Source organism: Nymphaea colorata, chromosome 11 (assembly GCF_008831285.2).
Source record: "Nymphaea colorata isolate Beijing-Zhang1983 chromosome 11, ASM883128v2, whole genome shotgun sequence".
Classification (NCBI taxonomy): Eukaryota; Viridiplantae; Streptophyta; class Magnoliopsida; order Nymphaeales; family Nymphaeaceae; genus Nymphaea; species Nymphaea colorata.
In genome coordinates this window covers 4,625,293-4,640,089 of record NC_045148.1, presented here as the reverse complement: position 1 = coordinate 4,640,089, position 14,797 = coordinate 4,625,293, and the positions used below count along the sequence as shown (strand labels likewise).

Sequence of the window (14,797 nt, the reverse complement as noted above, 5' to 3'; positions counted from 1 at the left end):
CTGGTACCCAACGGGTCTGACAAGACCTGCCCGGGTTAGCCCGACAGTGGCCTGATTTGGCTCCGATAACTTTTAAAAATTATTTTTATTTTATTACAATAATATATATATATATATATATATATTATATTTTAAAAAATTATTTTATATTAATTTTTTTTATTGTAACCAGGCCGGGTTTGGGCTCGAGTTTTGGACATCAGGCGGGGGCAGTCGGATGCGCACGTCTAATATCTCTGTATAACGTACTGCTGGGTCCAGTCCAGCCTCAAATGAGGATGCTACCCACTCATTCACTTGAGTGAGTCCGATGCGCAGGTCTAATATATCTGTATAAAGTACTGCTGGGTCCAGTCCAGCCTCAAATGAGGACGCGACCCACTCATTCACTTGAGTGAGCAGGCGGAGAAAAGAGGAAGGGCACCCGATGGTGCCCTTTTCTCTCGGTCATCTCTCTTTTTCAAAACGAGAGGGGTTCTTCCCTCTTGCTCTCACACAACAGTAAAATGAAAAGGGGAGGAGCAAGGCAAGAAGAGAAGGAAGAGAAAAACGTAGTCTTGCTTCGTGGGTTGATCAGCAGGTCAAGAAGAGAGAGAAAGACAAAGAAGAGAGAATGAAGGCAGTCTTTATCAGGTGATCTCTTTCTTATTTCTCTTAGTGTTTTTTCTTCCATTCGTATTACTATTTTTTTCTTGTGTTCACTGTTTTTCTTAAAATAATAGAGATATTACTGCTGGTGTATTTGGTTCCCTTTGATATATATATATATATAAAGTCTTATTGCCTGTGGTTTTTTGCCCATTATTGAAGGTTTTTCCGCTTATACTTAGTATGCATCTTTTTTTTTTTGTTTTATTCCTGCAATATGTTCACTATGTATAGCAGTCATGAACTTGGTATCAACAGTTTTATGCACTTCCTGCTACCAAAGTAGTTGGTTTGGCTGTTATATTGATGATAAAGACGGTCGTTAATTGCGTAATTATTCAATATAGGTATTCTTGAAGTTTGAGAGTGTTTGTGACAGCATTAAGTATTGAAATTGAATAGTTGTTGTCTTCCTAAGTATTCGTCCGCAGGGATAAACTATTCTTACAAGAATACATCCATTTTGTGAGTTCTTTTACTAGATAGAAACAAGAAACAAGGTTGGTTGGTTAAAACAACCATAGCACCTATTCTGAAACACATGCTCCTAGCCTCTACCCATCTAACCACTTTTAGGTGTGCTCAATTCGCATCTAATTGGTATAGTCCATTCACATGGCAAATCTGCTTTTAGGCCCTCACCAATCTCTTACTCGTCTAACGGATCCTGTCAAACACATCAATATTGATTCTGACAGAACACATTAATACTAACCCCAACAGAGACATCATTATAATAACCAAGAACATTATGCATGAAGCAGATTAATAAACACATCTCAAAGCACAATACATTGCAACACATTTCAACAGGTAATAAAAATGGCATGGCAAGCTAATCATCATTAAAGTGTCACAACATGCAATCTGCTGCAGCTGGCGCAATGTCAAACCAAGGAGGCTTTCCCTCTTTCAACCCTGCATTTTCAATCATAATCGGGTATCCATAGCCATAACTAAGCCATCAAGATAAGTGGATCAGTGGATACTGCGCTGCAATACCTGTTTGTGCAGCTAAACCTGCAGCTAGTGCATGTCAGTACTATCATTAGGAATTTGCCGTCATCAGCGTGCCAGACTTCCGTAGGATGCTCTTGAACGAATCTATGAAGACGTTTCTTGGTCATGCCTATCCATATGTGCCTAAATGTACGATGTTGCATGCAGGGGTCGCTGCGAATCTTTCAATTTGTAAGAATCGCAAGTTTTGGGCGTACAAAAGTTTGTAAGAACTCGCCCCAATTTCGATGCTGTCAACACAATAGAATGCCCATCTTGACGTGCTGTTTTGAGTCCAACCCTCGCTGTTGGCCCCGTTTGGTTTCCACTTTGCAACCCATTCTCTGTGTGCTACAATGCAGAAGACATTTATGTTCCCAATGCAGAAGACATGTTTGCATGACCGGAATATTCGCTTGCTCCCTGCTGAAGCCGGCGATTTTCATGCACTGCAAGTGTCGATCTTTAGTGACATGAAGGAATACATCGTTATTCAGTGCAGGCTTGAACCATGTGTATTGCATCAGTCATTCAATTTTAAAATGTTTAAAAGACCGCCTAATTAACCAACAACAAGAACCTTTTTAATGTTCAAGTGGCGTAGTTTGTTCTCATATGTGTTCGAGTCTTAAAAAGTTTTTGTTTTTTTCTATTTTGATTATGTGAATTCCTCATCAACAAACAACTTTTATTTATAAAAACATTTTTGTTTTGAACATTAGACACATTTTTATTTGAAAATGCATATCTCTACTTTTATTTTTGGTTATTTATAATCTTGTTCTCAATCTTATGGACAATATTATACGCGAATTCAGAATTTGAATTTTCCATTGGGGCAATTGAAGGGCAATTAAAACTAATGGACAACTTTTGTTTATATATATATATATATATAGATAGAATAGTGACTTTTGGCTTTTCAGAGTCTGCTAGTCATTTAAAAGCCTGTCCAATTCAACATGATAGACAATTAAAAAAAAAACAGAGAAAAATGTGACAACATCTTTTGTCATGTAATATTATTTTACAACTTTCATCTCCTTTTTTCTCCCAACTATCCATTGTTTTGAGGAACAACCATGACTGTTTTTGACGAACAACCAAGATTAAATGGATGGGTGAATCATGCCGTCACTCATATATATATATATATATATATATATATATATATGAATGTGTGTGTTGAAAGGGAGATGGATTTCATTCTAATTTCTTTCTTTCTCCATCATTAATTGCACAGATTCTTTTTAACGTTCTATCCTTTTACCTCTATCCAAACATAGTGTTCTGAATCTATCCTCATCGTTTCTCCCTTTATTGATTGGACTTTCGACGGAACATAAATTTTTTTAAGACTAATATAGTTATAAAAATTATTTTGATAATATGCTTTGAATGAATCAAGTTGTTTCCATAAAAAATATTGATTTCTATTATCAAAATGTTGACGCTATGAGAGCCACTCATTTTTGCTTATTATGAAAATACTATTAAAACTTAAAAAATGATCAACTTAATATATATTTTGCATCAGTCTATCCTTAAGTTCATATCGATATGGTTAGATTTGAAGAAAAAAAGAAAACTTTAAATATCAAATTTAAAGGGTCTGGTTTTCGTCCCCAACCTATTGGGCTGGTTTCTACCAAACTTTAAATATCATATTTAACGACATTTTTCATTCCAAGGAACCCGTCAATGAAATGAAAAGAACTACTTGTCAGTCAGAAACTTTTCATTTAAATATTATTTCGGCAACATTTACAAGGGAAAACCAAAAATACAAGGAATTGTAACTTAAAACCGGTAAATCAGCACATTCTCTCTCCCTCTCTCTCTCTCTCTCTCTCTCTCTTCTCCCCCACCCGCCCCCCACACCAACACACACACACACATTGTTAACGTAAAAATTGGCACGAATTATAATTTTTCATTTAATAGAAGCTCCAGTTGAAGTAAAATACAACCAGGGATCTCACTTTAAGCTCGTGCTAGGCAGCTACTCCAACAAACTCCACGTCAAACAAGAGAACTGAATCAGGAGGTATGGCACAAATACCTGCATCACATTCAAGGAAGAAGATCATCGTTTTATATAATCATCAATTTTCCAAGGTTTGATTTCTCTGTGCATGCAAGACTAGTATGCACAAGCATCTTCATTAGAAAGCATATTTATGTGGAGAAAGAAGCATGAGTTATAAGTTCTCTGTAATGCATTTGCAACATGTAATATCAATTATAAGTTCTCCAAGAATCCCTATCCAACAAATTTATGGAAGAAATTCTTCTGAGATCCTGCCTCGCTCCAAATCAAGCATGAGAGCTTAAAGGTAGCCATGTACGTGCTCAAACATTGAGCAAAAGAGTTGCATCTATTTGGTGAAGGGAACTATAAGGTATTTCAACCTCCCAAATACACATGGTTTAAGTTCCCGACACATACAACAAATTAACATGCCAAAAAATTCTCCAGAGGCCAGCACTACATTGTATAACAACAGAAGTGGAGCGTGTGATAAAAATGGAGCCTATGACTCCATGAGGATTGCACATTAAGGTGGACTCCCAATATGAGGGACTAGCGGAAGAATGTACATATTGCAAAGATATTTAGGATTGTGAATCTACACTCGATATAAGTGAGATTTGGTTTTCTTCATATTAGAACTGTCATATCTGAATCAGATATGGAAAGCATTCTTAATCTGAGTACCTCAACAAATTAAGATCCAACCCAATCAAAGTACATTAGGCTACACTTGATAGCCCTGGATCTCAGATTCGACCTCAGATCTGATTTGAGATCCAAAGTTCTATCAAAGACAATTTCTAAAATCCACAGATTTCAGCTGCACAACCAACCTGCAAACTTTAGATCTCAAGTTGGAAGGGGAGATCCGCTCGAGAAGTTGTAGCAGGAGTTATCCTGCCACCTTCTCCTATGGTTTTGGCCATGGCAAAACCAGAGAGAGCAAGAGAGGACTTGGTCAAAGAGGAAGGCCTTGCTGGAATTAAAAAAATTGGAACCCTTGACCATGTTTTTGAGAGAGAGAGAGAGAGAGAGAGAGAGTTGAGGACTCGAAGTCTTACGTTGCAGGAAAACATAAGATTTTGATGCCCTCTTTTCTAGGAAGCCCTCTTTTCTACTAGAGAAGAGGTTTTCAAAGCCCTTCCAGAAAGAGGGCGTGAGAGAGAGAGCACCAAGGGTTTGAGATAGAGACCAGGAACCCTCGATGGAGACCAGGAAACCCTCAATGGCCATCGAGGGTTTTGAAGAGGCTAGGAATCAAGTGTTTTAGGGAGAGACAGAGACACATATAGGAATACTTCAATGACCAAAGAGTTGCCATTGCTGTTGGACTTGGTGAGAGACAAATAGCAAAGAGAGTGAGTGAGAGAGACTTTTAAAATAACATTACTAAATTCTATCAAATAGTTGGAACCCTAACACTATGTTATATAGTTCATGATAATGTCAGTAAAAGTCAATAATAAGTTCAGTTCAGCTATAAAAGCAGAAAAACATGCATGCCAGGTTAGCCAAGAGTAAAGTAATATGGGCCAGTGAGAAGGTCAGTCAACAGCATGCAGAGTATAGCAAGGCCATGAAATGGAATGCCACTCTGATAGAAACAACACCATTGATGCAATTGTGGCGCATGGAAGAATGTTGGTCAAAGAGGCAGCAGGTCCACCACATGGTGTATAGCGGAGGCTGGAGACTACCGTGAAGCGAGGAGATATCGAACAATGGTAAAGAAGCATGGTCCCAAGTAGCGGCGGGAGATCAACATCCACCAAGAAGACCAGCAAAGGAGCAGAAGTTATATGAAGTCTGCAGGGCAACAGGACCTCTGAAGAAGGCTGAACCGAGGGCCATAAAGGCCGGACCACAAAGGCCACGACAAGGGGGAAAGGTTAGCAGCTACGGCAAGGCTAGCAGCAACATTAGTGTTGAGGATGAACATGAGACCATACAAGAACAAAAGTGGCTGGGGGAGTGCAGCATGGGGGCCAACAGACAACAACATTTAAGAGAAACAACAACACTGAGGCGGCTAGAAACAACAATAACTTCAAGGTCAAGGGGGCTAGAGATAGCAATAGCAGCAAGGCCAATGAGGCCAGAGATAAGAACAACAACGAAGAGGGACTAGATATAGTAGCAACCGTGGGGCCAAATAAGGTTGGAAACAACAAAAACAATGCGGTTAAGGGGGGCGAAAGACCACAACAACAGTGAGGTAGCAATAATGAGACAAAAAAGGGTTGGAAAATGCAATTACAGCAAAGTAGCAAGAAATAATGAGGCCAAGGGGGCCAGAGTCAGCAACCATGAGGCAAAAAAGGCCAGAAGCATCATTAACAGCAAGGCCAAAGAACAAATGGAGCTGGAGGCAGGAACAACTGCAAGGCCAAAGAGGGCTGTAAAAATAGCAGCAACAAGGTAGCAACAATGGCAACAATGAAGGGAATCAGAAACAATAGCAACTGTGAGGCCAAAGAGGGTTGGAAATAGCAGACAATAAGGCCAAGAGGGATGGAGACCACAACAACCGGTTGGCCAGTGAAAACACTGGAAAGACATCACAATGTAACAACAAAACCAAAGGGGCTGGAAACAACAGCAACTGCGAGGCTAAATAAAACCGAAAATCGCATCAACAACGAGGCCAAGGGAGCCAGAGACAACAATGCAAGCCAAAGAGGGCCAAGAATAAGGGGGAATGAAGGAGAGGTGAACCAGTGAGAGGACGGAGGTAAAGGGTGATGTCTACTGACAGCTCCATGAGAACCCACAAGAAAGAAATAGGGGAAAACGAAGAAGGGAAGAAGACAGAGAAACATCTGCTAGCAGTCATCACACGGAGGAATGGCTACCAGTAGCCCCAAGAGAGCGAGAGAGAAGTAGAGTGGAGAGAGCAAAGAGGAAAACATCTTTTACCATCTTTCTTGCTTGATCTTCATGGGACTGATATCCCGTAGAATTTGTTGAGGTACAAAGTGTGGACATCCTGCCTTGTCTATGTCTCTCTTACATCAAAGATGCAAAACACTCTTGACAGCCATGTTGGTCGAGGATAATTTGAGAGAGAACAAAGGGATTGGGAAAGAGAGAGACTTGTAAAAGAAAAAGGCCAACAACTGCGTTGCTTTTTAAGGTGTGAATTTTAGAACCTCAGATCTAAGATTGAGGATCTAAAATCAACTCCAAATCTAAGATCTGAGGAAAAAAAATATTGCGAGAAAGTATCAGCTTTCTGAACTCTCACCACTACATGCTTCTTGACAGCCCATACACTGGAGTCATAAAATTTAGTTATACTGAAGAAGTTGAGATAAAAAACAGAAACTTAACTATAGGAAGTTCATTCTGTAGAGGATGAGTGAGAGCATGAAAATGATTATTTGGGTCCTTGGTTGTTTTCTGCATCATGGGACAACTGGGATGGCAAAGAGGTTTGTGCTTGTTTCCTGGCTAATGGTCTTCCTATCTCTCTTTCTCTCCAGGCATCCATTGATATGAGATGCAATGTTGGGCAAAAAATAGTTGGCCTAAATGTTTTGCTTGGACTTGTAAGTTGTAACTGCACCGTGGACACGAGCTCCGCTTGATATCCCCAACATTGAATGAGTTCTTTGTTTGCCATTTCCTAAATATCTCAATGAAGTCCTAGCTCTTTTGACAAAATTCAAAGTGGAAGTAGTACATACAACAGGCACGGTATGAAAGCCAATGAGAATTTCAGAGATAAGGATATGCACGTTCACCTATTCATTGACACCTTTAATCCCAACATAAGATGCAGAACTCAAGCAGCAAGCATGCCAAAGAGGGTGTGCTTACTATCATGAGCTTTACATGCAAAGTCATTTCATCTTGGCTCCACGTGCTAATTAATTAACTTTAGTTCAATTACTAGTTTTCCTTTTCCTCTTAACTAACAAATATTCTCACGAAAATCCTTCGCTATTAAGGTGGGAAGATTTTTCAGGATCTAATGGACAGAAAGGGATAACAAGAAGTGGGTAAAAATTAAGAAAATAAAAAAAACTTTAAGAAAGTCTAAGTACATCTTCATCTTGTATAACCTAAAAGCCGATTGTTCCTAAAGACCATCTCTATTACTTGAATGGAAACTAGACTGAATCCTACAAAGCTGCATCACCTAAAGGTCCAAGAAACAGACTATTGTCGCTTCCTAAGTTCAGCTTGTGGAATCACAAAACATTTTCAGAAAACATTGCTAATGGAAGATGTTTACAGATACATCGTATCAGTTTGAAGAATAGATAGATTATAAAGAAACACTTTTCATTTTCTAAATTTAAGAGGTACAATTTTTTACTGTGCATGGGACAAGTTTAATCTCAATCTTTTAAGGTCCAAGCAACTAACAGTTTCTATGCTACATCACGATTTCCAGCATAGGTGCACCATTTCTCAGACAAACTTGGTGTACAGATATGGTGTGTGTGCGTGTGTATCTGTAGTTTATACATGTATGAAAATCAATACAAATATCATATTTTTTAAGCAAAAAAATTTGGAGGGTTGACCATTAAACTTTTATATTTACAGTTGCATGCCTTAAAATTTATATGGATTCATAATGTTCTGGTTAGATCACATCCATTCGGTTGACTTTACAAAAAAATAAGTAAAACATATAAAAGTAAGAGTAAGACGAGTCAACAATTTTTACTGGACAAACCAGAGACAAGTAGTTTTGTTCATTTTTTTTCCAAAATTAACTGTACATATGTGATCTTCATAACTAAAAAACATTAAAAAACCATATAAAATTGGCAATGCAAAACTTTTCTTGCTTATAAAACTAATTCTATATGTAAGATTTCCATGGTTGTAGCATGAATGACACATCTACATAACTAGTTTTTCCCAAAAACAAAAAGCACAAACCAGTCAACAGGTCCTTTATAATATATATATGTATATATATATATATATATATATATATATATATATAGAGAGAGAGAGAGAGAGAGAGAGAGGGAGAGAGAGTGAGATGTATGTGTGACAGTGCAAAAGGACCTTATATGTATAAACATAAAAGAAATATATGATTTGAGTTGCAGCATAAAAACCATAATTACCAACAGCAGCACCAAAAAAGCACCAGGTGCATGCCCGAGTCAGTGCAGCAGCCTATGTGAAGCACCAACCTGACATTGCCTTTACGAGACAATGAGTGTTATGTTTAATGAGGATGGGACAAGTTTGAAACTCTTTCCTACTCAACTATTTATGAAAGTGTCAATCTTAGCAAGTACTACTGCATTTATTCTAAATCTTGACTTTTTATAACAGTAATTTGGTTTCACTATATTTGTTCTATCCATTCTGAAGATGATAACTAAATCTAGAAAGAGTTGATAGTAACATACCTCCTCTGCACCCAGCACCTCTACTTCCATATCCAAGTTGTGGAGGAATTTTCAACATTCTTTTTCCACCTGAATTATGAAATGCCTATTAATGTAGCACATTTATTGGAAAATGAAAAAATGCACATAAACAACTTAAAGTAGAATTTTACCTACAAGCATTGGTGGTACCCCATCGCCACCTAAAATACCAGCATCCCATCCCCTGATGACCTGCATAGAGATAAACTTATGCCTGTGTAGCAGCATAGCACACAGAATATACTTACTGTTTTCTTCAATGACAAAGATAACAAAGAAAAAGGAGAGTGTAAAGTGTACCCTTTTCTTGTTGGGAGTTGTACAAGGAAAAGACCTTTTTTGAAAAAGAAAATAGAAACATAAGAAAAGATTAGAGAAGCATGCTTCTAAAACATCTAAAATCAAGTAGTTAAGCCTTCTTTCTTTCCTTTCTCTTGGTTAGGATTAACTTTTTTATTTTGCACAAAATGACACTTGAATTTAAAAGTATAGGAGCAAATGATCACATTTGAGTGTCATATAGGTACCCCATTAACTCAATCACTCTTTCTTATGTGAGACTTATGCTGTTCGTTGTAAGAGATGGGAGTAAAAGCAGAAACAAAAAAAATATTGGCTTTAAGATTCAAGGGATATATGAATGCGAAGTTAGAAAAAACAATGACAAACATGGGTTTGACAAATGAAAGATGACCTATGACACATAGGTGCGGGGTGCGGGTGTGGGTGCCGAAGTGGTACATCCCCAAAAATTTAGGTGCGGCTAAGGGTGGGTATCCGGGCTGGCCCGGCCCGGCCCATTTAAATTAAAAAAATATTTTTTAATTATAAAATAACATTTTTTTAATATAAAATGTATTTATTAAGAATAAAAAATTATTATTAAAACAAAAAAAATTAAAAATATATTTTTTTTTTAACTTACCGGGCCGGGCCGACCCGGGCCTGCTGTCGGGCCCGGCCCGACGCCCAGCCTTAGGTGCGGCAGTGCCGCGAAAATATTATTAATTTATTATTATAATTTATAATATATATATATACACACACACACACATATAAGAATTAAGAAATTTAGAGTATACACTATAGTCTATAGACTCTATACTAGACTCTATACACTCTACACTACACTTTATGGATAAATTCTATATGAATATTATATATTACATACTTATAGATTATAATATATTGTGTATATGAATGTAACATATTAAGCATTAAAATGCTTACAAAGCACAAACATTAAACAAGTAAACAACAAAACAACAAAACCAGGACAGAACACAGAAATGGAAAAAAAATGCTAAACCCTCTTTTTAACGTTAAAAATTTTTAAAATAAAAAATATCAAAAAAAATGAAAATAGGCTTGACGTGGTTTGACTGCACCCAACTCGAGCCAAATGCGAGTCGGGTGCATGTCCAAAATGGACGAAAATGATCGGGTGCGGTCAGCCGCACCCGACTCTTGTTGACTCGAGTCGGGTGGGAATCCGAGCCGCATCCACACCAGCACCCGAGTCATGTCGACACGGGTGCGGCAGTCAGTTTGCAACATCCGTGTGACTTAGAGCATGACCGATGGAGATTGGAAGGAAATATCTTGAAGATAAGCAAAGGACACAGTATAAGGTTAAAACATGAATTATTAATTATGGATAGCAACATGAAACTTTTCTTTTTCCTTGACGAATGGTGAGCTAGCCAAAATCAAAACATCATATATACTGAACAAGCCACTAGTAATCATGCTTTTGTTGACAAGAAACATGAATACAATAGAATTCATAATGATCAAGAAATGAATCTTCTTGATCCTTAATAAATTTGGCAAAGAGTTCATCATTGATGACAGACTGGCAAGCCCCCATTTGGTAAAACCTTTGGAACTCCCTTGCCTATGAGGGAGTACACCAACTCCAAATTTGAAGCAGCTGGTACTTAGTCATGAAATTCAAATTCAAAATGTTCCTTCATCTTGGTTGATAAGCAAAGCTTTCAGGGTCCTAGCCTGAAAATATTGGTTGCAGCCACAGGTAGCTTGTGAAGAGAGAGTCTTTCATGTCTAAAAGTAGATTCTATATGCCTGGTGTGAGAAACTAAATAGGATAACTGCTTTATTGGTTGTTCTGATAAAAGTAATCTACTAATCTTGATTACTGGTAGCAATGCATCCACTTATCTTTGAATGCTCCTGATTGTTCCCAATATCTTGAATTGCCTAAGAAATTTCATGCTTTAAATTTGTATTTTATGTGGCCTTAACACCGAGATTTACAACTTCCATGGAGATTGCAACAGGGAGGCTACAGCATACTGCTGAATAGCAGCAACAACTTTGCAAGCATGTCTAGCTAAGCAACTATTTTCTTTGAACGTACTTCTATGAACCTTCATATCACTCTCCTATACTGAAGATGTCATTCTAAAAGGACCCTATGAGCAATTATTTCTTTCTTTGTTTCTCCTACTTTTCTTTTTATGAACACTTTCTCTTTAAGATATCTTCAGAATGTCTTGCTCCCTATGGTAATCTTGAAGCTTCCATCAAGGTAGTGTTCAGCATCTCACTTTCGGAATTGCGATTTAGACATCTCAGCATGTTGAGTTTCATAATATGAAACCATGCTCTCAGTGTCAACTTCTCTGCATCACTTTCGCTTTCTTATGGTATTTTCCTTTTTGTATCTGTCAGGTGGCTATCATGGAGCAAAACAGAAGTCATGATTATCCCAATCCTCAGTAACAGGAAATTGCTATATTCATGGATCTATATAAACATTTCCTAAGGCATATGTATAACTTCTTTCCTTTTGTTATCTGTTGTACCTATGTCATGTAAAACCATGTACATATATTGCCTCAAAAACCAAATAACTACATAGGAAGCATCAAGATATTTCACTTCAATCTTATTCTCTTATTGCTTCTTTACAGTGTCACAGAGACTACTTCTTTTTGAATAATCACGTGCTGAAACTAGAAACAAAAGATTGTCATTATATATCTAAAAACAAATATGGGAAATTCTAATTGCGTACAGCAGCATATTGTTTAGCTACCCAAAGTGGTCACTGGAATAATTACTCACCTCACCAACACCCACACGAAATACAAGAGGTCTTCCACGGCTGTAGCTACTGTCGAACACCTTGCCACTCTCCAGCTTCCCAACATAGTGAGCCTAAGCGTTATAAGCAAAATGGGTTTACTAGCAGTCTAGCAGGATATTTTTTGCTAAATTTACAAGAACCAAAGACATTTATATCACCTATTCATCACCTTAATAAACTTACAATTAAATCGAACAGTTAAGAACAGGAATGCAAGCTTATCGAGTGGGTGAGCTAGAATTGAAGAAAATTGCAGAAAATAACGCTTTGTTATTTATGGGAAAACATGCCATTTCCAAAAAGATACTTACACATACATTTTAGTATGAAAAATGGTAAATATACACCTTTCAGACTGTCAGATTCCTATACGGTTTAAAAATTAAGCGCTTTTTTTTTCTCCTCATAAAAGAAGAGAGGGAAAAGAAAACCACAAACTTTGGAGCTCAGCAATATTAATCCAGAAAATGGCGATAAAAGTTGCCATTTTTTAATGAAACAACACAACACAAGCGGAAATTACAAAAATTAAGAGAAACCATCAAAGACGGCTAGCTAGACAATGACGATGAAAGAGAAAAGGAAATGATCACCTTAATGAGCTGACCTTTGCTGGCAGGTGAACCATACCCCAACACCTTGTCGCAGTAGGAGAGACCAGAAGGCGCCGTATATAGAATGCATGGCGGCTCTTCGTCAGCCACGGCTGGTTGGCTTCCACCGAATGCATCAAAAACACCAATACCCATCATCACCATCGTTCCCACTCCAATTGCTTCCCTTCTCTTGAACCCATGTGCAATCGCTGGAGCGCAACAATGGTTGAGCCTTACTTCCACCTCAGCTGATGGAGATGGGTTCATGATGGTGGTGGGGAGAAGGGTTTCTCTGTGGGGAACTCCTCCATTTCTGCCGGGAAGAATGGCAACCAGGCACGTCCATAAGGCTGAAGCACTCATTTCTCCAAGTGCAGTTGGTTTTGATCGGATAAATCAACAAATTTATTTGAGCGGAGATGAGAAGTTGCAAACAAACAGGTCGGACTCAGACCGGGTCTGGAACTTACCAAGTTGGACTTGATCGGTCAGATTAGGACATATACTTGCACAAACATTTCAGTCCAAATATGGGTCCTGTTGATTAAGCTATGATATCCTTTAGATTCTAACTATATTTGAAATTCTGTTCAATGCAAAGCCAATATTGAATCTGAACCCCATTATTATTTACTTGAACTATATATCTACATTTTTATCAATCTCAGTTAATTAATTTCCCTATTTCCTTGAGGTGGTTAGCACAATGATTGGGGCAGCGGTGGTCACTTTTTGTTCGGACTCTCATGCCCTCAATTTTCCATGCTGTAAAAAGGGAGCATTGATTTACAAGTAGAAAAATAACAGGGTCATCCCTAAGCATCTAAGACAACCCTAAAACCTAAAAGAATGGTGAAAGAGGTGGCTGATCATCCTCTCGGACCAGCTACTGATCATCGCCTTGGTAAGCAATTGCCTCACCAACTAGCTAATCAGACGCGAGCCCCTCCTCGGGCAGATTCCTCCTTTTGCTCCTCAGCCTACGGGGTATTAGCAGCTGTTTCCAGCTGTTGTCCCCCTCCCAAGGGCAGGTTCTTACGCGTTACTCACCCGTCTGCCACTGGAAACACCAGTTCCCGTCCGACTTGCATGTGTTAAGCATGCCGCCAGCGTTCATCCTGAGCTAGGATCAAACTCTCCATGAGATTCATAGTTGCATTACTTATAGCTTCCTTCTTCGTGGACAAAGCTGAAGGAGTTGGTCAATGATGCTCGAGCATGTACTTGTTTTGAGTGCCTATTTATTTTCTATTGGTATCTATGGATTGATCACAAGTCGAAACATGGTTAGAGCACTTATGTGTCTTGAACTTGTACTGAATGCTGTTAATATGAATCTCATAACATTTTCTGATTTATTTGATAGTCGCCAATTAAAGGGAGACGTTTTCTCGATCTTTGTTATCGCTATTGCAGCCGCCGAAGCAGCTATTGGACCAGCTATTGTTTCTTCAATCTATCGTAACAGAAAATCAACTCGGGCCTTGATGGTGGGACATACACTGCTAACCCGAAATTAATTGATTTCCCCATTTACCTTTTTAGTTTTCTTTTTTCAATTTATTACACAAGCACCTCCACTTGGGCCACTAGTGGCCCAGAGGTGTCATGGCTTTGCTTGCAGTAATAACATGTACAAGTGTAAAACAGCCAAAAGTTCAACGCCATTGAGAACCAAATTTGATGGAGCTGCCAATTTGTGAATCCTTTTTTGATTCACTCATTCAGCTGAATTGGTTATAAATCTCAGACATGAAATCACCCTTCACCTCCTTTAAACGGCATGTTTCGACCAACATCTCAAGATATAAGACCTGCGACCATTTGATCAACATTCGAGAGTGCAACTAGAGCCTTTTGATCTGCTGGCTTGAGGAGTGTGCACACAAAAACATGATCGGTCATATGATTGCACTTCATCAGACTCCATTGGACATACAATTGCACCAAACATTTTTCTGAGACATGCAAGTGTAAGGTTTTGCTATGTGAAGTTGTACGTGAT

General features: G+C 38.3%; 1 protein-coding gene across 1 annotated transcript; it reads right to left on the bottom strand.

The window, feature by feature from the left end:
• Positions 1-3,560: 3,560 nt before the first annotated feature.
• On the bottom strand, positions 3,561-13,181 carry LOC116263752 (peptidyl-prolyl cis-trans isomerase FKBP13, chloroplastic-like). Its single transcript, XM_031643526.2, has 5 exons — positions 12,790-13,181; positions 12,175-12,267; positions 9,216-9,276; positions 9,064-9,132; positions 3,561-3,709 (listed from the first exon to the last, which is right to left on the bottom strand). The coding sequence occupies exons 1-5, from the start codon at positions 13,153-13,155 to the stop codon at positions 3,642-3,644; spliced, it is 657 nt and encodes a 218-aa protein (XP_031499386.1). The 5' UTR covers positions 13,156-13,181; the 3' UTR covers positions 3,561-3,641.
• Positions 13,182-14,797: the final 1,616 nt, after the last annotated feature.